General features: G+C 44.5%; 1 protein-coding gene across 6 annotated transcripts; it reads left to right on the forward strand.

Moving 5' to 3' along the window:
- The first annotated feature begins 876 nt into the window (after positions 1 to 876).
- Positions 877 to 21,277, forward strand: TMEM229A (transmembrane protein 229A). 6 transcript variants are annotated; one of them, XM_078786864.1, is made up of 4 exons: positions 900 to 1,094; positions 17,704 to 17,825; positions 18,180 to 19,292; positions 20,103 to 21,277. In XM_078786864.1, the coding sequence occupies exons 2-4, from the start codon at positions 17,805 to 17,807 to the stop codon at positions 20,112 to 20,114; spliced, it is 1,146 nt and encodes a 381-aa protein (XP_078642990.1). In that variant the 5' UTR covers positions 900 to 1,094; positions 17,704 to 17,804; the 3' UTR covers positions 20,115 to 21,277. The 6 variants fall into 6 exon arrangements, with proteins under 6 accessions (XP_078642992.1, XP_078642990.1, XP_067987562.2 ...); XM_078786866.1 differs by lacking the exon at positions 17,704 to 17,825 and having other exon boundaries at positions 877 to 1,094; positions 18,180 to 19,349; XM_068131461.2 differs by lacking the exon at positions 17,704 to 17,825.
- The last annotated feature ends 1,600 nt before the right edge of the window (positions 21,278 to 22,877 follow it).

Genomic DNA, 22,877 nt, shown 5'->3' on the forward strand with positions numbered 1-22,877 from the left:
CTCTTGTATGTATTTCCTTTGCTTTGATTTTCTTTCCCTCCCCGATCTTCTTCTTCTTCTCATTACTCCTCACTCCTCTTGTATGTATTTCCTGTGCCTTGATCGTCTTTCTCTCCCCGATCTTCTTCTTCTTCTCATCACCCCTCAGCCCCTCTTGTATGTATTTCCTTTGCCTTGATCTTCTTTCCCTCCCAGATCTTCTTCTTCTTCTCATTACTCCTCACTCCTCTTGTATGTATTTCCTTTGCCTTGATCTTCTTTCCCTCCCAGATCTTCTTCTTCTTCTCATTACTCCTCACTCCTCTTGTATGTATTTCCTGTGCCTTGATCGTCTTTCTCTCCCCGATCTTCTTCTTCTTCTCATCACCCCTCAGCCCCTCTTGTCTGTATTTCCTTTGCCTTGATCTTCTTTCCCTCCCAGATCTTCTTCTTCTTCTCATTACTCCTCACTCCTCTTGTATGTATTTCCTTTGCCTTGATCTTTTTTTTCTCCCCGATCTTCTTCTTCTTCTCATTACTCGTCACTCCTCTTGTATGTAGTTCCTTTGTCTTGATCTTTTACCTCTCCCCGATCTTCTTCTTCGTCGAATTCCTCCTACAGTGCATTGCAGTCCAGGAATAACACTCGGTGACTCGTTGACGTCGTAAACCCTCCATTATCTCCATTTATATGGCGGAATGTTTTTATTGGTTTTTTTTTTCAATGAAATGCCCAAAAAGCAAAAACGAAATAGAAAACGAGATATGGGACAGCTATATATTATACAAAGCATTGATTCGTTGTACACTTGTGGGGAGGCTGTAAAAAATGTGCAAATTCGCCATGGTGACGGTTCAATGTTCACACGACAGACTCAAAGCCCGCCTCGTCGGAGCGACCGCGTGACGTCATGGCATCGCGCACAACCTCGGAAGGGGAAGCCGGAAAGGAGCGATTCTTATCGACGGGGTTACCTGCCGGGGTGGATGGTTCGGCATCACAAACGGGTCCTGCCTCCTGAGTGCCGACATCGAAAACGTCTCGATTCGAGACACGGAACGCCAGCGGACAGCAGAACACAAACAGCCGGCGAACGAGGCTGTGAATAAAGCGAGTAAGTGACGTCACGCCGTTACGGTGCAGACACAGCTCGGTCATTACGGCGCAAAAAATAAAATAATCGACGTAAACCGGGGATTTATGTCAAGAACGAATAGTCTTTATGGTGCAACACAGCTCGTGCGGTTACTGTTTGCTTCGTTGTCCTTCGTTTGACTCGTTTCATTGCAAATTGACTATTTGCTCGACACGAGGGTTCCCGCCTTTCATGGGGCTGGGCTCGTTGTCATGCGGCGCACGACGACAAACAGGAAAACACGTTCATTCGCTGCTCTGCCTGGTATTTTGATTCGACGTTCTTGCTGAGAACGTGACACGCATGGAACACCGCAAAGCGAACACACACACACACACACACACACACACACATACACACATACATACATACTTACATACATACATAATTATATATATATATATATTTATTTATTTTATATATACAGACTTGGCATTTAATATGGATTTTTTTTTTTTTCTTGACTTGGATTTACTTTCTTAACTCAGTATATCAATCTTGTGAGTTTCTTTTACGCTTCCGTGATTTCTTTGTTAAAAGAACCATGTCACTGATTGTCTGTCGCAGCAAGAAGTCAATAACAGGATTATATTACAGGTGGCGTGACAAAATGTACGGACAGGTACATTTGACGATTGGCTTCACAATCGGGTATATAAGGGTTGTTGCGTTCTGTATTAGTGGAAAACAACTGCTGCATGTCTACAAAAGTTATTGCCGCTTCCCCTGGAGATGGTCCGTCAACTCGACAATGCTGTTTGTCATTTAGTGGTGGCTTTATGAAATTCCGGCATGAAACAGCGTGCTATTGCTCGGTAGTATGGCATCACTCAAGGTCAGGTGTCAAAGATCCTGAAACGAAATGCTCAGAGGGGTGTCCCTACTCCAATACCGAGGTCAGGACGTCCCCGCAGAACCACAAGGAGGGATGATCGCCAGCTGCACCGGTTAGTCCGCAATGGCCGTACCAAGTCAGCTAATCGGCTTAGGGCTGAGTGGCAGCAACTGACAAATGTGCCTGTATCCAGAAGGCTAGTCGACCAACGACTGGTTCAAGCAGGCTATCGTGCCAGGCGTCCCCTGAGAAAGCCATGTCTGACCAACCAACACTGCCAGCGCTGATTGCAGTGGGCCAGAGAGCACTGTCAATGGCAGCCAGGACACTGGAATCACGTGATCTTCAGTGACAAGTCTATATTTCTGGTCTATCGTCAATATAGCCGCGTCCGAGTGCACAGACACGTGCATGAAGCCTACAACGAAGATTGTATAGTGCCAAGGGTCCAAGCTGGAGGTGGTGGGTTGACCGTTTGGGCTGCTTTTCATGCAGGGGGCAAAACTGACCTGGTGGTTCTGAATGGAAACCTGAACCAGTTCAAGCACAGGGCCATTCTGGAAGAAACATTGCTTCCATTTGTTCGTGCAGCCTTTCGAGGAAACTTTGTCTTCCAAGATGACAATGCACGGCCTCATCGTGCTCGCATGATCCAACAGTTTCTTGCTGACCGTGGTGTAGAGCATATGGAGTGGCCTGCCATGTCCCCGGATATGAATCCGATAGAGAACTTGTGGGCAGAATTAACGCGTCAAATCGACCACTTGGACCAGCAGCCGACCTCTGTGCGTGAATTGCAGCAGGCTATTGTCACTGCATGGCAAGCGATTCCTGTCCAAACCTTGGCAAATCTCGTGAACAGCATGCCTCAACATGTACGTGCTCTCCTGAATGCTCGTGGGGGTTACACGAAGTACTGAACTGTAATTTTACTGTCTGTAATCCCAGTCGTAATTTAACTTTTGTTTTTGTTAAAAAACATTTTTGGCTAATGTGCAAAATAAAGAGTTACTTCTGGAAAACGCACAGAAGTTTAACACAGTACTGTCCGTGAATTGAGTTCGATATCAGTTTACATCACTTTCAAGGATCAATTTATTTGTTTCGAAATGTCAAATGTGGTTTTTGTTTCTTTTAAAGGTCACATTAACAAAATCTAGAATAATTTCAACATAATTCCAATGAACTTTTGGTTCTAAGTCATCTTGAAAAATAAGTTCACCTCCACAAAAAAAAATATGCCATATTAAATGCCAAGTCTGTATATAAACCAGTAAACTTGAAACTTGACATATATATTATATATATATAAACTATAAACTCGTCACCAGTAAACTTGAGATTGTGGGGGTTGTTGCAGGAGGAGAGATGTTATTTGTGTGGAGGTGTGGGAACAGTGCAGCATGCACTGTGTGCATGTTCAGTAGCATTGGCAGAAGGACAATATAGGTGGCGACATGATCAGGTGCTGGCAGTGGTGGTGCAGATGGTGCAACAAGAGGTGCTGAGGTCAAGAGAAAGAAGAGTGGAGAAGGAGACTGATGGGGGAGAGGTGTGGTTTGTCAAAGAGGGCCAATTGGTAAGAGGTGGAAAGAGGAGGAGGTGGAAAGCAAGAGGGCTGTCAGATGCTTGTGATTGGCAGGTGGTGGCAGACCTAAAGCCACAATTGGTATTCCCAGAGGAGATCTGTGTGACAAGGTTGCGGCCTGACATTGTCATTTGGTCAGGTGCAACAAGACAGGTCATCTTAGGGGAATTGTCGGTACCTTGGGAAGAGAACATGGAGGAGGTTCATGAGAGGAAGAGAGGAAAGTACAGTGAGCTGGAGGCAGAGTGCCGGGAGAAGGGTTGGCGAGTTTTGCGTCAGCCATTTGAGGTGGGGTGTAAAGGGTATATTGGCAATTCCTTTTCTGCATTTCTTCCTAGGCTGGGAGTGTGTGGGACAGAAAGAAGGAGGATGTGTGACAAGGTGGCCCAGATTGCCTTGAAAGGCTCATTTTGGATATGGAGGAAGTTTATGGAGGCACGTCGAATGGTGTAGGTTGGTTGTGTGTGGTTTTTTTTTTGGTTTTTTTTGTTACTATTATTATTTCTTATTTTGTGTTTATGAGTGAGTGGGTGAGGGTGTGTGTTTTTGCATGAATTAATTTTTGCATGAGTGTGTGTTTTTGTATGTTGAGTGGTGTATGTTGTAAGGGTAGGTGGTTGGTTGGTTGGTGTGTGTGTGTGTGTGTGTGTGTGTGTGTGTGTGTGTGTGTGTGTGTGTGTGTGTGTGTGTGTGTGTGTGTGTGTGTGTGTGTGTGTGTGTATATGGGTGTGAATGAATGATCTGGTGTGTTTTGTTGGTGATGGTGAAGGGTATAAAGGTGGGTGTTTGAGTGTTCCAACATGTTTGTTTGGTGCTGTGGATTCTGGATGCGGAGGTGTTGTTGTTATAGTCTGCGTTCGCACTGGCTGGGGGTGGGGGTATGTATGCATCCAGGTGTAGTTGCTGCATGTGGATGTGTATGTGCCCCTGCTGGCCCACCTTAGCTGACCGTATCGAGGTTGAAGGGCCGAAACGGGATGATGCTGAGGACCTCGACTGAGGACCCGGTCAGTGCGGCACACTTGTGACCAGGTGTGTTTTGAACTTTTTTATATACATATATATATATATATATATATATATATATATATTATATATATATATATATATATATATATATATATATATATATATATATATATATATATATATATATATATACATACATACATATATACATATATATATATATATACATATATATACATATATACATATATATACATATATATATATATATATATATATATATATATATATATATATATTATATATATATTGCTACGGGTCGCGGACAAGATGTTATATTGACCGAGCGGTGGTGTATTACCGCGACCTAACAGTTCCCCCGATTCTTCCCCAACTCACCCGATTCACCCCAAACTTTGGCCGTATCGCACCGCAGCTGCCCAATCTGGAAAACTCTAAAACGACCGAATGCAAAGAGGAAAAGGAATAAGACGAGAAGACGGACAGAAGAGTAATTGGATTTATTATTTACACATATAAGTAGGAAGCAAGCAGTCACGTTTATTTACAGGGACATCAGACGCAGTTGACACAGTGCAATCTTTAGCTTATACAGACCTATTGTTACTACCCAGGACAGCACGAACAAAACAAACTCACGTACGCAAATGGATGGAAATTGCAGGCAGGAATGACAGGAGGTGGGTGGCTGGAGGAAGGCCCGGAGCTGGCTGGAGTTTGATCCCGCACGGGACGTCGGGCTGGACCTCGACGGCCGCCGATGCCACCGATCCTGTCGTGTGCGCGGGGTAGTGGGTCGGAGCTGCTTGGTGGAGCCAAGCCAACGCTGCTGGTGGGGGGTCTGGCGTGACGGGTTCTCTCGCGTGACGGGTTCTCTCCTCTCTCTTTTGTTTGTCCAACCACTCTTTCTCCAACGCAACCACTCAACGCAACCACTGACCACCCCTGACGACCAACTCAGCTCTTGTCATGGACCTCTCCACGCGCTCTTGCTCTGACGACCCAGCTCCTTCCCCTGTACTCGTCTCTCCTCTGTAAAAGCTCATCTCTCGTGGGGGCGTCTCTCATGGGTTATATATAGCCCCACCCTTGAACCTTTGCGAACCTCCCCGATCGCTCTTCCTCCGCCCTCTCAAACCAAACCCCTCGTGCTCGGTTGGTTGTTCGGGGCTGGCTCACTCCTCCCCTCTATGACGAGGTGGAGACACGCCTTTCTTCCCCAACCCTGCCTCGTGGTCAATGGCGGATGAAGGGAAAACTGCCCAACATGCAGTTGGCAATGCGAATTGCAATTGACGAAAAGGGGGGAATGGAAGTGTTGGGAGTGGGAATGAAGGGAATCTATCTCTTTCACTGGTGCAATGGAGTATTTCAATTAATGGGAGACACAGCCTTACCCTAAAACACAGAATAAGAGATAACTATCAACAGGGGTATTCTATTATTTGGCTGATGTGTATGCTTGTGGACTAATTATGGGATGCCCTTTCACCTTTACACAGCTCCGGAGGCAGGAGGCGCAGAATAACAATAATAATAATAATAAAGCACACAATCAAAAAAATATATACAGTCCTCACATCCGCAACAATATATATATATATATATATATATATATATATATATATATATATATATATATATATATATATATATATGTATATTGTTGTGGATATGAGGATTGTGGTTTTTTTTTATTGTCTTATTGTGGACCCTCCTGCCTCCAGTCTGTGTATAAAGGTCAAAGGTCGTTCCGTAGTTATTTCATAAACATCCACCAGCCAATCATAGATTTCCTTCTTGTTGGTAGTTATTTCCTTATTCTGTGTATTAGGCTAAGGATTTGTCTTCCATTAATTAATACTCCATTGCACCGAATTCAAATAGATAGATCCCCTTTCATTTTCATTTCACAAAGCCTCAATTGCCAACTGCATTCACCGCGACTCCATTAGCCATGAGGTAGGCTTGGAGAAGAAGGGGGAGGAGCTGCCGAATCCTGGGCGTGCCCGCCCATCGTCATCAAGGGTGGAGCTAGAGGGCCCGTGCCGACCAATCAGGGCCGAGGCGAGCTCACCGATGGGTCTGTTCTAGAGGCCGGCGGCTTGATCGCCCGCGGGCGTTATAAAAAGCGCGCGCGGAGGCCTTTGACAGGAGTGATGAGAAGGAGGCCAAGTGAGAAGTGCAAAGAAAGGGTTGCGAGAAGTGCGAAACCAGAAGTGCGCCAGAGACGGCAGAGGAGGCCAAGTCCAGAAGTGCGAAACCAGAAGTGCGCCAGAGACGGCAGAGGAGTCCAAGTCCAGAAGTGCGAAACCAGAGTTGCGCCAGGGACGGCAGATGAGCTTAGAGTCCACCACCACCACCACCAGCTTTGAGACCACGCAGTTTTGACCCGCTGCGACGCGGGGGCCAGATTGCGGTGGCATCGGTGGCCGTCGAGGTCCCGCCCGACGTCCCGTGCAGGATCAAGCTCCAGCTCCGGTTCCCATTGGACCTTCCTCTCCTACCAGTCCTTCCATTCCTGCCTGCCATTTCCCCATCCGTGTGAGTTTGATTGTCGTCCGTTTTGTGTGTCTTGTCCTGGGTTAATTAAGACTGTAGGTAAGCTAGCATTGCACTGTGTCTCCTTGATTTCTTCTGTAAATTATTTTATTATCCTTCCTCCTCCTTGGTTTCTTTCAATTGTGTAAATAGTAAATAAATAATAGTAGCATTTCCAACCTTTTGCCTTCGTCTTCCTCTTCTTCACATCCATGTCGCCTTTGTCTTTTCCCCATTGAAAACCTGTGGCACGATTTGGCCCACGTTTAAGGAATCGGGTCTTAGTCATTGTTAATAGTTCGGGCCGCGGCCGCCATCCGCTCGGCAAATCAACACCTTATCCGCGGTCCGCAACAATATATACACACATACATATATAGACATATACATACATATACATATATATACATATATACATACACACATACATATATGCATATATATACACATACATATATACATATATACACACATACATATATACATATATACACACAGACATATATACACACATACATATATAGACATACACATACATATACATATATACATATACACATACATATATAGACATATACATACATATCAATATATACATACACAGATACATATATACATACACACATACATATATACATATATATATACACATACATATATAGACATATACATAAATACATATATACATACACATACATATATAGACATATACATAAATACATATATACATACACACATACATATATACTGTTATGTCTGGCGGGTAGTGATATGTAGAGCAGAATAGAGCTGAATAGGTAACATGCTTCGAGATGTCGCGGTAAGGAAAACTACCTGTAATAAGTTCATGTGTCGGCGTTTGTCGGTTAAGATGTTTACTTGTGAATCTACCAGGAGGTTCGAGTGATAGGTAGTGTAGGGATTAAGAATAAGCCCCTGTGTGTCCTCACCTGGTTAGCCGTTCTTTGTCCCTTTTGGCACCGCACACCACATAGACATTCTGACGGGTCCTTAATGCAACACTAAATGACGCCCTCCCCCCTGACATGACTTAGGAAGAAATCAGGCCAGGACACCGCCGAATGGCCGCCGCCATTTACACCTCCGAGAGGCCTATCCACCTTGAGTACCACGCCCAGGAGGGCTGTGCTCGTTTGGCGCGAATGGGCGCGGGAGGAGCAAAGCGGGTCGACAGAGGGCGGGAAGTTACGAGGCTCTGATTGGTTGGCAGAGCGCCAAAGCGGATATCACCGGCCGGCAGATATTAATGAGGCCGGACGCCATTTCGGGCAGAAGAGTAGAGGGCCGTTCGTTTGAGAGTGCGTGCAGTCGAGTTGAGAAAGGAGTTCGTTTGGGCAGTTGGATCCCGAGTTGGACTTTTCGTGTGCAGAGTTGAGTCACGAGCGCCGAACGCCATCGGGGCAGTTGGTTTTGATCCAGCGAGTTGAGTTCGCAGAACCGAGGACTGTGGTTCAAGTGAGTGAGTTGCGCAGCACGAGTTTGGTTTTGAGAAGCGAGTTGGAAGGACGAGACGTGCAGTCACACCTGCGTTCTCTCCGTTCCTGTCTTCCCGTGCTTCGTGTGGAGATCGACCTCGTGTGGAGCCGCTGGCCTGCATTGGACTTGTGGCACTTGGAGCGAGGGACCTCGTCGTGTGCGGGCGGAGTGGGCGTTGGCTCGGGCCTTCGCGTTGCTGAGAGACTTGGAGCGAGGCCTGGTGGCGGCCGAGAGGGGCCGTGTTACAAGAAGAGGATGACGAGACCAGATAAGACCGAGCTCCGTGTTCACGATAACATAACGAACGTTTTTCTTTTGGTGATTCAGATTCCCTCGTTTGTATTTGATATCTGGTGTGCGGGATCCCGATTTAGGATATTTCATTACCGGCGCGTGCTTTTCCTGTCCTTGCTTTTCATTTAATAAACCCTTATGTTATTTTTGTACATATACCTGAACGCAGTTTTCCGGGTGGTTGATTTAATAGGTAAGTGCTTTCGCCACAGCCTCCATTTTCCTTCTTCCTCCCGCGCAGCCATAGCTGAATCCGTGTTTGGGTAGTTGCCTCCAAATAAGACCGTTTAGGCCATCCGCAACTCTGGTGTTAATCGGAGTTGCACGACAATACATATATACACACATACATACATAGACATATACATACATATACATATATACATACATACACACATACATATATACATATATACACACATGCATATATATATATATATATATATATTTGACTAAGGAAGCACACTAACCCTATGACATGAGGCTGAAATCATGTACATAAATTATACCAACACATCACCTCCAAACTAGGAGGCAACCACGTAGTACTCACGTCTTTGCAGACTGAGATTAAAGCTCTATGGTTATGTCATAGGGTTAGTGTGCTTCTTTAGTTAAATTTAATGTTCCTGACTGCAAACCTCCTGATTGTCGTGGAGCAGGGCAGAGACAATGTGTACGCATGGCAGGCGGCACTTGGTGCCAACAGGTTGTGCAGCAATTGCTGCGGTGACTCAATCTGTGCCTTGCTTCCCAGTCAAGTTAGGGGGTTCAACCTGTGTATATTAAGGGCTTAGATTGGTCACGAATAAACAATTTGCAGGATGTTGTCCTGATGAGGAAAAAAAATAAGCCCTCATCGGGACGACATGGTGTTGAAGTCGTGGGGACTAACTCATATGGAGGAGGGGTCCAATTGTATGACCATGCGTTCTGGCCCTCCAGGATCAGGATGCATGTGTTTTTATTGACCATGTGCTTCAGCCCTTGGGTTGAGGTGCATGTGTATGCCAATGGGACAATCTTGATAGACGGTGTGCCTTGGCCGTGGGTCAAGGTGCACGTCCAAGGCTGTTTAAATGTTTGATTTTTTTTACCTTCTTTATTATAAAAAGGGCATGTCCCATAAGGGTGAAATCTAGATCGACATCTCTGCCTTTGTCTATTTGTGACCACAGAGCTTCAATCTCAGTCTACAAAGACTTGAGTACCACACGGATGCCTCCTAGTTTGGAGGTGATGTGTTGGTATAATTTATGTGCATGACGTCAGTGTCATGTCATATGGTTAGTGTGCTTCTTTAGTTAGTTATATATATATATATATATATATATATATATATATATATATATATATATATATATATATATATATATATATATATATATATATATAACTGTATGTGTGTATGTATGTATATGTAAATGTGTATGTATGTCTGCATGTGTGTATATATGTATATGTATGTATATGTGAATGTGTATGTATGTATGTATGTATGTATATGTAAATGTGTCTGCATGTGTGTATATATGTATATATGTACATATGTATGTGTGTACGTATATACATATGTATATGTCTATGTATGTGTGTATATATGTATGTATATGTGTGCATGTATGTAAATATATCATGTATGTAAATGTATATTATGAGACTTAGTGCCCCACTAAAATGGAATGAAAGTGTGGTCGGGGTGGCGTCGGGGGTAAACTACAAGTTGACTAAAATCACGGTAAACTAAAAGGTAAACTAAAATCTAACTGATATAGATTTTAGTGTTTGGAAATTGTTTCGGGTTCTTGAAAAAAAAAAATCACCCGATGTAAAATAAACGAGGCACTCTGTAAACAGTATGTATATATATATTTAAGATGAAAATTGCACGCCCACATATTGTGTGTGTGTGTGTGTGTGTGTGTGTGTGTGTGTGTGTGTGTGTGTGTGTGTGTGTGTGTGTGTGTGTGTGTGTGTGTATATTAGCTTGGCTCGGCTCGGCTCGCTGCGCTCGCCTCACCACGCGTCGTTACTGAGGAACGGGCTTATTTTAGCTGAGAATAATGACTGTACCTGAGTTGCTGTGTTGTCATGATTTACACCAATCATAATACAAACAATTACTTTGCACAAAATTTATTTGTAGTGTTTGTGATATTACATTTTTATAAGCAATTTAGGTTGAAGATTTAGGTTGAAAAAATATATAAAATTCAAGAAAGAACCCCTCAGCACATACATAGGGGAGGGGTAGATGCAGACTGGAAGTTTGGGCCGATTACACCTCACCACCACGTAATTTAAAAACACCTCACCACCACGTAATTTAAAAACACCTCACCACCAAGTAATTCAAAAAACCTCACCACCAAGTAATTCAAAAAACCTCACCACCAAGTAATTCAAAAAACCTCACCACCAAGTAATTCAAAACACCTCACCACCAAGTAATTCAAAACACCTCACCACCACGTAATTCAAAACACCTCACCACCACGTAATTTAAAAACACCTCACCACCACGTAATTTAAAAACACCTCACCACCAAGTAATTCAAAAAACCTCACCACCAAGTAATTCAAAAAACCTCACCACCAAGTAATTCAAAACACCTCACCACCATGTAATTCAAAAAACCTCACCACCAAGTAATTCAAAACACCTCACCACCACGTAATTCAAAACACCTCACCACCACGTAATTCAAAACACCTCACCACCACGTAATTCAAAACACCTCACCACCATGTAATTCAAAACACCTCACCACCACGTAATTCAAAACACCTCACCACCATGTAATTCAAAACACCTCACCACCACGTAATTCAAAACACCTCACCACCATGTAATTCAAAACACCTCACCACCACGTGATTCAAAACACCTCACCACCACGTGATTCAAAACACCTCACCACCACGTAATTCAAAACACCTCACCCCCATGTAATTTTAAATACCTCACCCCCACATAATTTAAAGCACCTCACCCCCACCAAATTTTAAACACCTCACCGCCATGTAATCCAAAACACCTCACCACCAAGTAATTTAAAACACCTCACCACCACGTAATTAAAAACACCTCACCCCCATGTAATTTTAAATACCTCACCCCCACATAAATTAAAGCACCTCACCCCCACCAAATTTTAAACACCACCGCCATGTAATTCAAAACACCTCACCACCAAGTAATTCAAAACACCTCACCACCAAGTAATTCAAAACACCTCACCGCCACGTCATTCAAAACACCTCACCACAAAGTAATTCAAAACACCTCACCACCACGTAATTCAAAACGCCTCACCACCACGTGATTCAAAACACTTTACCCCCATGTAATTTTAAATACCTCACCCCCACATAATCTAAAACACCTCACCACCACGTGATTGAAAACACCTCACCACCACATGATTAAAAACACCTGACCACCAAGTAATTGAAAACACCTCACCACCACATAATTCAAAACACCTCACCCCCATGTAATTTTAAATACCTCACCCCCACATAATTTAAAACACCTCACCCCCACCAAATTTTTAACACCTCACCACCATGTAATCCAAAACACCTCACCCCCATGTAATTCAAAACACCTCACCCCCATGTAATTCAAAACACCTCACCACTATGTGATTCAAAACACCTCACCACCACGTAATTCAAAACACCTCCCCACCACGTAATTCAAAACACCTCACCACCACATAATTCAAAACACCTCACCATCACGTAATTCAAAACACCTCACCACCACGTGATTAAAAACACCTCACCATCATGTGATTAAAAACACCTCACCACCACGTGATTAAAAACACCTCACCACCACGTGATTAAAAACACCTCACCACCACGTGATTAAAAACACCTCACCACCATGTGATTAAAAACACCTCACCACCACGTGATTAAAAACATCTGACCACCACGTAATTCAAAACAACTCACCACCACGTAATTCAAAACGCCTCACCATCACGTAATTCAAAACACCTCCCCACCACGTAATTAAAAACACCTCACCACCACGTAATTAAAAACATCTCACCATCACTTCATTCAAAACACCTCACCACCACGTAATTAAAAACACCTCACCACCAAGCAATTAAAAACACCGCACCACCACGTAATTAAAAACAACTCACCATCATGTAATTAAAAACACATCACCACCACGTAATTTTTTAAAACCTCACCACCACATAATTCAAAACACCTCACCACCACGTAATTCAAAACACATCACCACCACGTAATTCAAAACACATCACCACCATGTCATTTTAAAAAACCTCACCACCACATAATTCAAAACACCTCACCACCATGTAATTAAAAACACCTCCCCACCATGTAATTAAAAACACCTCACCACCACGTAATTCAAAACACTTCACCACCATGTAATTAAAAACACCTCACCACCACATAATTAAAAACACCTCACCACCATGTAATTCAAAACACCTCACTACCACAGAATTAAAAACACCTCACAACCACATAATGAGAAACATCTCACCACCACATAATTTAAAACACCTCACCACAATGTAAATAAAAACACCTCACCACCACATAATTAAAAACGCCTCACCACCACATAATTAAAAACACCTCACCACGATGTAATTAAAAACACCTCACCACCACGTAATTAAAAACACCTCACCACCACATCATTAAAAACACCTCACCACCACGGAATTAAAAACACCTCACCACCACGTAATTCAAAACACCTCACCACCACATAATTCAAAACACCTCACAACCACGTAATTCAAAACACCTCACCACCACGTAATTCAAAACACCTCACCACCACGTAATTTTTAAAAACCTCACCACCATGTAATTCAAAACACCTCACCACCACGTAATTCAAAACACCTCACCACCACGTAATTTTAAAAAACCTCACCACCATGTAATTCAAAACGCCTCACCACCACAAAATTCAAAACATCTCACCACCACGTTATTCAAAACACCTCACCACCACGTGCTTCAAAACACCTCACCACCACGTGGTGCAAAACACCTCACCACCATGTAATTCAAAACACCTCACCACCACATATTTTCAAAACACCTCACCATGACGTAATTCAAAACACCTCACCACCACGTAATTCAAAACACCTCACCACCACATAATTCAAAACACTTCAGCACCACGTAATTAAAAACATCTCAGCACCATGTAATTAAAAACACCTGACCACCACGTAATTAGAAACACCTCACCACCACGTAATTAAAAACACCTCACCATCACATAATTAAAAACACCTCACCATCACATAATTAAAAACACCTCACCACCACATAATGAAAAACACCTCACTACCACGTAATTAAAAACACCTCACCACCACGGAATTCAAAACACCTCACCACCACGGAATTCAAAACACCTCACCACCATGTAATTCAAAACACCTCACCACCACATAATTAAATACACCTCACCACCATGTAATTAAAAACACCTCACCACTACGTAATTAAAAACACCTCACCACCACGTAATTAAAAACACCTCACCACCGCATAATTAAATGCAGCTCACCACCACATAATTAAAAACACCTCACCACCACATAATTAAAAACACCTCACCACCATGTAATTAAAAACACCTCACCACCACATAATTAAAAACACCTCACCACCATGTAATTCAAAACACCTCACTACCACGTAATTAAAAACACCTCACAACCACGTAATGAAAAACACCTCACCACCACGTAATCAAAAACAACTCATCACCATGTGGTTCAAAACACCTCACCACCACGTGGTTCAAAACACCTCACCACCATGTAATTCAAAACACCTTACCACCATGTAATTCAAAACACCTCACCACCATGTAATTCAAAACACCTCACCACCACATCTTACTATAATTCACCAAATGTCTGTCTGTCCATTGGAAGGTACCGTAAAAACTGCTGAACCGATCGCAAAGATATTTTGGGTGGATAATCCTGGGATCCCCAGGAGTAAAATAGGCTATTTAGTTTTCGCAATTTCAGCGTTGGTCTCCAGCATTCTCAGGTTTGGACTCCCGCATAACATTCGCGTTTGCATGACGTTCATTGTGACGTCTTCTTACGTCGAGCAACGGTACCCGCCCTATGGGCGGGACTTCAATTGAGAGGCCCAAATGAAAAGGCTAAATATTGGAAATTGAAGGCTTTTTTTTCTTTTCAACGATTTATATAAACATCCGTTAAATCTCGATCGGTGCAGCCGTTGTGCGGCACCCGGGAAAATAACGTCATGCGGGAGCAAGTATCAGCAGGATGTGGGAGTCCACGTTTGCACCGATCGCTGCACCGTGTGCCGCACAAACGACTGCACCGATCGCTGCACCGTGTTCCACACAAACGGTTGCACCGATCGCTGCACCGTGTGCCGCACAAACGACTGCACCGATCGCTGCACGGTGTGCCGCACAACGGCTGCACCGATCGCTGCACTGTGTGCCGCACAAACGACTGCACCGATCGCTGCACCGTGTGCCGCACAAACGACTGCACCGATCGCTGCACCGTGTGCCGCATGAACGCCTGCACAGATCGCTGCACCGTGTGCCGCACAAACGACTGCACAGATCGCTGCACAGTGTGCCGCACAAACGACTGCACCGATCGCTGCACCGTGTGCCGCACAAACGACTGCACCGATCGCTGCACCATGTGCCGCACAAACGGCTGCACCGATCGCTGCACCGTGTGCCGCACAAACGACTGCACCGATCGCTGCACCGTGTGCCGCACAAACGACTGCACCGATCGCTGCACCGTGTGCCGCACAAACGACTGCACCGATCGCTGCACCATGTGCCACACAAACGACTGCACCGATCGCTGCACAGTGTGCCGCACGAACGCCTGCACCGATCGCTGCACCATGTACCGCACAAACGACTGCACCGATCGCTGCACAAACGGCTGCACAGATCGCTGCACCGTGTGCCGCACAACGGCTGCACCGATCGCTGCACCGTGTGCAGCACAAACGACTGCACCGATCGCTGCACAGTGTGCCGCACGAACGCCTGCACCGATCGCTGCACCATGTGCCGCACAAACTACTGCACCGATCGCTGCACCGTGTGCCGCACAAACGGCTGCACCGATCGCTGCACCGTGTGCCGCACAAACGACTGCACCGATCGCTGCACCGTGTGCCGCATGAACGCCTGCACCGATCGCTGCACGGCTGCATCGATCGGATGTGGCATGAAGGAGGATCTGCACTTCGGCATGAAGGAGGATCAGATCTAACAGATCGCTGTCGCCATCGATCTTGCGAAGGCCGTCACACCTATGGGCTCAAAATCCTTTTAACTGTTGATTTGGTACAGTTAGGCTGCTGGGCCATAGACGTTCACGGTTCACGTTTCACGGTTCACGTTCACGTGAACAATCGGACCCTGGGCCATAGGATTTCACGCTTGGCTAGTTGGCTGTTCACGTGTTGCGCGCCAGTTCTGCTTTGGCCGAGTAACCGTCAACATGGACTCTTCGGATGAAGAAGATTGCCTCATTCTGCTTCTACTAAGACGGAGGAAGAGAAAAAGGCACAGAATTTGGAGCCGAGAGCACTTCCTTCTGAGAGAAACCCGTGGTGAATTCCACCGAACATTCCGTTATCTGCTTGACAATCCCGATGAAGAACTGTTTTTCAATTATACCAGGATGTCATACAGGACTTACGATGCCTTGAAGACCCTCGTCCTGGAACATCTACAGCCAGGTCAAACAAACTGGAGAAAATCGATCGAAGCAGAACAAAAGCTCATCATTACTCTCAGGTTGGTACCTATTAATTTGGATAATGTGGTGTTGGTCGTGATGATCTAGGCTAGGGTAATTTGTCTAGTAGTCTAGCGAGTCTACTTTTGAAAACGTTCAGACTGGGTGGTGAGACCTCTCTTCTCTTGCGCTTACAAAGTTATATTTGTTTTCATTAAATTCAATCTATAGATTTGTGTTGTCATAAACTCAGTCTTAATTTTTTTCCAAAAGACATAAAATGACGACTTAAAGAAGAAGAAGAAGAAGAAGAAGAAGTAGTATAAGCTGGAATGTAATTAATTTATACGCACATAAAATTTATTCAAACACACACACACAATTAAACAAACACACACGCGCACACACCCGAAAACAATAAACCTTAACCTGTCGGTGAATTCAGACGCCCATTCAAGTTCTCCCAAACTTGTGCCTTCTGGTCCTTGTCTTTGTAATCCGCCACACGCGGATCCCACAGCAGGGGCCTTGCTCTCACTAACTCGATCAACTGTTCTCGGTAGTCGTCCATTTTGTTTCGGAAGTTTTGCCCGGATGTCAGTCTAAAAATAATCAGGTCGACCGAGATCTCCGTGTTCACGCATAGAAAAAGTGTGCATGTTCATTCCGCCTTTCACGCGTGAAACGTGACACGTGAAACGTGAAACGTGAAACGTGAACCGTGAACCGTGAACTTCTATGGCCCAGCAGCCTTACACGTTTCGGGAATTTGGTACACGTATCGGGAGCACATACGACATAGCGATTGTGAACACGATTATCGATCACGATACACGATTATCGATCACGATTCACGAACACGATCATCACGATCATAGTGTATCGAACACGATTTGAAACACGATGGAACAATATTTACCGATATTCTAAAGATACTGTTTAGATTTTGATGATTTGCGTGTGATATGATTTAACGGATGTTTATATGAATCGTTTAACATAAAAAAAACCCTTCAATTTCTGATATTTTCCCATCGCCATATGCAGATTCGCTACGGACCCACGATTGATGTTTCTCTAAGTGAACGTACCCGTTTGTTTGCGAACGGGTACGTTTTTCATTGAAGTCCTTCACGAACTTGCTGTCCATGTCTGACGTGCGACTGAAGGTGCTACAGGAATGTGGAATTTATTGGTTTCATGCTTTCGCATTCACCGTATCTGCATTGCCTGCTTGCTTCTGGCCTCCTGTGTCTCATCTGTATCTCACTAGTAATTCAAAACACCTCACGACCACGTTATTAAAAACATTTCACAACCACGGAAACAAAAGTTTGAGGGAGTAGTTCAGTGACAAGACAAGACTTCACAGACTGCACAGACAAAATCTAAAGGTGGGATATGTTAAAGTTCTGTTTATTTGTGTGTGTGTGTGTGTGTGTGTGTGTGTGTGTGTGTGTGTGTGTGTGTGTGTGTGTGTGTGTGTGTGTGTGTGTGTTAATGGTTGCCTATGTTTTTGACAGAGCCTCCTTCACCACCCACAACTTCCTGAAATCATGGTGAGGCTAGTCGAAGCTGAAGACCGGACATTAAAGGCGAACGGACCCTGGTCTACCGAGGGGTTGCGCCAACGCCATCGCTTGTCGGACATCAAGGCCTTACCTTGTGAGAATGCGCATGGGACACGGACCAAAGACTGCAACACCGCAGGGTCTCCCCTTAACGAGAGGTCACAGGGTGAGCTCGCCGCACTCCCGCTGAGACACCGCTTGTATTGGTACGCGATGCAGGGCACCACCATCGACGTGCTGCTCTCGGCCGCAGAACACTTTCGATATACGGGAGACCGGCGCCTCCTGGGCTTTTCATCGCCATACCTGGCGCTTTGCCACGCATTCATCGGCTTCACCCTCGAGAAGACCTACCTGTTACAACGGCGGCTCTTCCCCGGAAGTCCGTTTTGGAGCAAGTTCGTCCTGTTCGCGCTCGTTTTCGCCGTGAGTCGCGTGTCCCTGTGCAAGCTGCCTCCAGGGAGGTTGTCCCATGGCGTCGAACGACCCTCCGGTCCGTCCGTCCCTCTGTGCCTCGCTCTGGCCCTATTCCACTCCTTCTTCCTCGATCGATTTCTACGGCTCCGGCTCGTACGGGACGCCCCGGGATGCGAACCTCGTCGGTCGGCCCTCAGGTACGCTCGGGGCTCCGTACCTCAACACCTGCACCTCCTCTTCTTCGGGGCCCACGGCCTGATGGACGAAGTCTTTTTTACGGCCTTCTTCAACCTCTTCGAGAAGGGCGAGTGGACCCTGGCGGGCCACACGTCCTTGTGGTCTTTCGCCATGTACGGCTCGTGTAGCATGGTGATCGAACGTCTGTACGTCGAGCTGGCGGCGCAACGTGGATGGAGCCTCCAACGTCGCCTGCCCGTGTACATCGCGTGTGTGTACATGTGGGAGTTGTCCTGCGGCCTAGTGCTGCGATCATTCGGGGCCTGCTCGTGGGACTACTCGCACTACCCTCTTAACTTCCAGGGACTCATCACGCTCATGTATTTCCCGGGATGGCTGGCGCTCAGCCTTTATCAAGACCTGCTGTCCGATGTCCTGCTGAGACTGAGAAACATGGAGGAGGCCGCCATGGTATATTAGAGCATCCATTCCATCTCCCCCTTCTAACCCTATCCTCATGTAGACGAGGTAATTTTGCATATTCGCACAACAAAAGATATCTCCTTGTTACGGATATTGTTGCTAAGATTTTCTGCAACTGTTATTTTATACCTCTAGACAAATCAGATTAATCCTTAAATTATATTACTATATGACATTTACACCGTGTACAAACTCCTGTCAAGGTATTATTACTCTTTAATGTACATGCCAATTTGTACTTGAAATCCAACGTTGTAGTGTAAACTTTCACACTTGTATATATGAATAAGGAAGAATCCATATTTGATGTGCTTTATGATATCTAGGGGAGATCGGGTGTTGGCAGGATCTTCTTCCTCTTCTTCCATAAGCAGCACGAGGCTGTGCGGTGGCATCATTGGTCGAGGGCTGTGCCGCTGATGCAATGCCCTCCATATAGGTTTCGGCAGGAATTTGTAATTCATTCGGGGTAGTAGGGATAGCTCGCCTACTCTTCGCGAAGGACACAGTGGCATCTTTAATGTCCGCTGACTAAATGCCGGTTTAACATCCATCCGAGAGACGGTGCACACATTGATGAATCTCCCCACCTGTGAAACACCGGGATGATGGTTTATGGCTGGGTCAGGATTCAAACCCAGGCTGGACAGTTTAGAGGTGAGTGTACCTACCTGTAGGTCATCCTGTCTGCAGCATAGCCTAGAACCTGGACGAAGGCACACTCGCCTCTGAGCTCTCTCGTCTTGGTTCATATCCCCACCGAGATATAAACGGTCATCCTCTTTTTTTTCTTCACAGGGCGACACATGAATGTCTGTGTGGTCCCTCAGATGGACGTTAACCGGGAGGACCCGTCTGCCAGTACCGGTAGCTGGTGGACATTGAAAACCCTCGGGTGTCTTTCGTGAAGAGGTCAGTTATCACCGGTACCCTGAACGGATTCCGCATTCTTGCCTTCATTTTCTCACAAACCCGGAATTGGCAAACATAAGGACTCGTTCGAAAACGAAAACGTCATCGCCAACACCAGATGAACGAGGCCTTCGTCCTGCAGTGAAGCAAAATCAGGCTCATTACGATGATGGCGATATCATGGGCTGGAGGTTCCATGTGATGTCGGTCATGTCGGTAGGTTTTGAAAGAAAGAGTTTCAAAACAAACGGTAGAATAGGTAATCATCAAATCCAATTTACTAATTACATACATAGTAGGCCTCATCATGCTGCTGGGATGCAAGAAGTGCTTTCGACATCTATGACAATGTTGATAATGTTTTGTATCCATAATGATGCTCATTCCTCATAATGTAGGAAAAACAATCGTCTTTTGGTTGCCATAACATACAACCATGTTTTCCAAAAGGTCGACTTAAAAAGAAGAAGAAGAAGCAGAACCACATCGGCATCACATCATAAATACAGTAGTTGTTTGCTTCATAAGCATTATCACTAGAACTTTGTAATACATCACGAACAACAATACTGTCGGAGAGAGGAGGTGTATATGTAGCAGTACGCTGGTCCAATTGCATATTCTTGCATGTCTATCGGGTTTAACAATCTGCCTCATTTAGACTCATCCTTGTCTGTAACCTTTCCATTTGTCCCCTTCTGACTTCATGAATGAGTCTTGCATGATGAGAGATCGAATCATAATGTTCATGTGAACTTGGTGGTAACTTGCGCATTTTGTCCGTATCTTCAAACAAGTGATAAAAGGACATTGTACAGAAAGAAAAAGAAGAAATCAATGATTGAGTGCGTTTTCCAGAATGAATGTTAATATTTTACAGTTTGAGCAACCAGCTGAGAACGTTTACTCCTGTACACTGAGCTTTGCAACTGAAAAAGTACCTTTGTGATGTGGTTGCCAGATGTTGTCTCGAAGAAAATGCTTGACCAGCCCAACAGGATGGTGCAGGTGTAACACACTTACCTTTGAGCCGTGTTTGACAATAAAATATCAGGATGGTTTTTCGAAGACTTCAACGGGCACGCCGTGCTCAAAATGTCACGTTATGCTCAAGCCCAATCTGCCAGCACAGCATCAATTGGTGCTGCACGTTAAACATCCCATGTTGTCCTTGGTAGGGAGAAGGCGATTGCTGTCACGAATCGAGCAGTGAAAAAAGTGTAAAACCCACAACTAGCTGTGAAAAAGGTATAAAACCCACAACTAGCTGTTAAAAAGGTATAAAACCCACAACTCGCTGTGAAAAAGTGTAAAACCCACAACTAGCTGTGAAAAAGTGTAAACCCACAACTAGCTGTGAAAAAAGTGTAAAACCCACAACTAGCTGTGAAAAAAGTGTAAACCCACAACTAGCCGTGAAAAAAGTGTAAACCCACAACTAGCTGTGAAAAAAGTGTAAAACCCACAACTAGCTGTGAAAAAAGTGTAAACCCACAACTAGCCGTGAAAAAAGTGTAAAACCCACAACTCGCTGTGAAAAAGTGTAAAACCCACAACTAGCTGTGAAAAAAGTGTAAAACCCACAACTAGCTGTGAAAAAAGTGTAAACCCACAACTAGCCGTGAAAAAAGTGTAAACGCACAACTAACTGTAAAAAAGGTGTAAAACCCACAACTAGGTGTGAAAAACGTGTAAAACAAACAACTAGGTGTGAAAAAAGTGTAAAACCCACAACTAGGTGTGAAAAAAGTGTAAAACCCACAACTAGCTGTGAAAAAAGTGTAAACGCACAACTAGCTGTGAAAAAAGTGTAAAACCCACAACTAGCTGTGAAAAAGTGTAAAACCCACAACTAGGTGTAAAAAAAGTGTAAAACCCACAACTAGCTGTGAAAAAAGTGTAAAACCCACAACTAGCTGTGAAAAAAGTGTAAAACCCACAACTAGCTGTGAAAAAAGTGTAAAACCCACAACTAGCTGTAAAAAAGGTGTAAAACCCACAACTAGGTGTGAAAAAAGTGTAAAACCCACAACTAGCTGTGAAAAAAGTGTAAAACCCACAACTAGCTGTGAAAAAAGTGTAAAACCCACAACTAGGTGTGAAAAAAGTGTAAAACCCACAACTAGCTGTAAAAAAAGTGTAAAACCCACAACTAGGTGTAAAAAAAGTGTAAAACCCACAACTAGGTGTAAAAAAAGTGTAAAACCCACAACTAGCTGTGAAAAAAGTGTAAAACCCACAACTAGCTGTGAAAAAAGTGTAAAACCCACAACTAGCTGTGAAAAAGTGTAAAACCCACAACTAGCTGTGAAAAAAGTGTAAAACCCACAACTAGCTGTGAAAAAAGTGTAAAACCCACAACTAGCTGTAAAAAAAGTGTAAAACCCACAACTAGGTGTAAAAAAAGTGTAAAACCCACAACTAGCTGTGAAAAAAGTGTAAAACCCACAACTAGCTGTGAAAAAAGTGTAAAACCCACAACTAGCTGTGAAAAAGTGTAAAACCCACAACTAGCTGTAAAAAAGGTGTAAAACCCACAACTAGGTGTGAAAAACGTGTAAAACAAACAACTAGGTGTGAAAAAAGTGTAAAACCCACAACTAGGTGTGAAAAAAGTGTAAAACCCACAACTAGGTGTAAAAAAAGTGTAAAACCCACAAC

This window comes from Myxine glutinosa, chromosome 11, assembly GCF_964187855.1.
Source record: "Myxine glutinosa chromosome 11, kmMyxGlut1.1, whole genome shotgun sequence".
Lineage (NCBI taxonomy): Eukaryota > Metazoa > Chordata > Myxini > Myxiniformes > Myxinidae > Myxine > Myxine glutinosa.

Bases quoted from the DNA above. Each gene is read 5' to 3' on its own strand.
- TMEM229A (XM_068131459.2), top strand. From the start codon at position 3,955: ATGGAGGAAGTTTATGGAGGCACGTCGAATGGT. The intron at 3,988-18,179 runs GTAGGTTGGTTG...TGTTTTTGACAG, and splicing joins ATGGAGGCACGTCGAATGGT to AGCCTCCTTCACCACCCACA.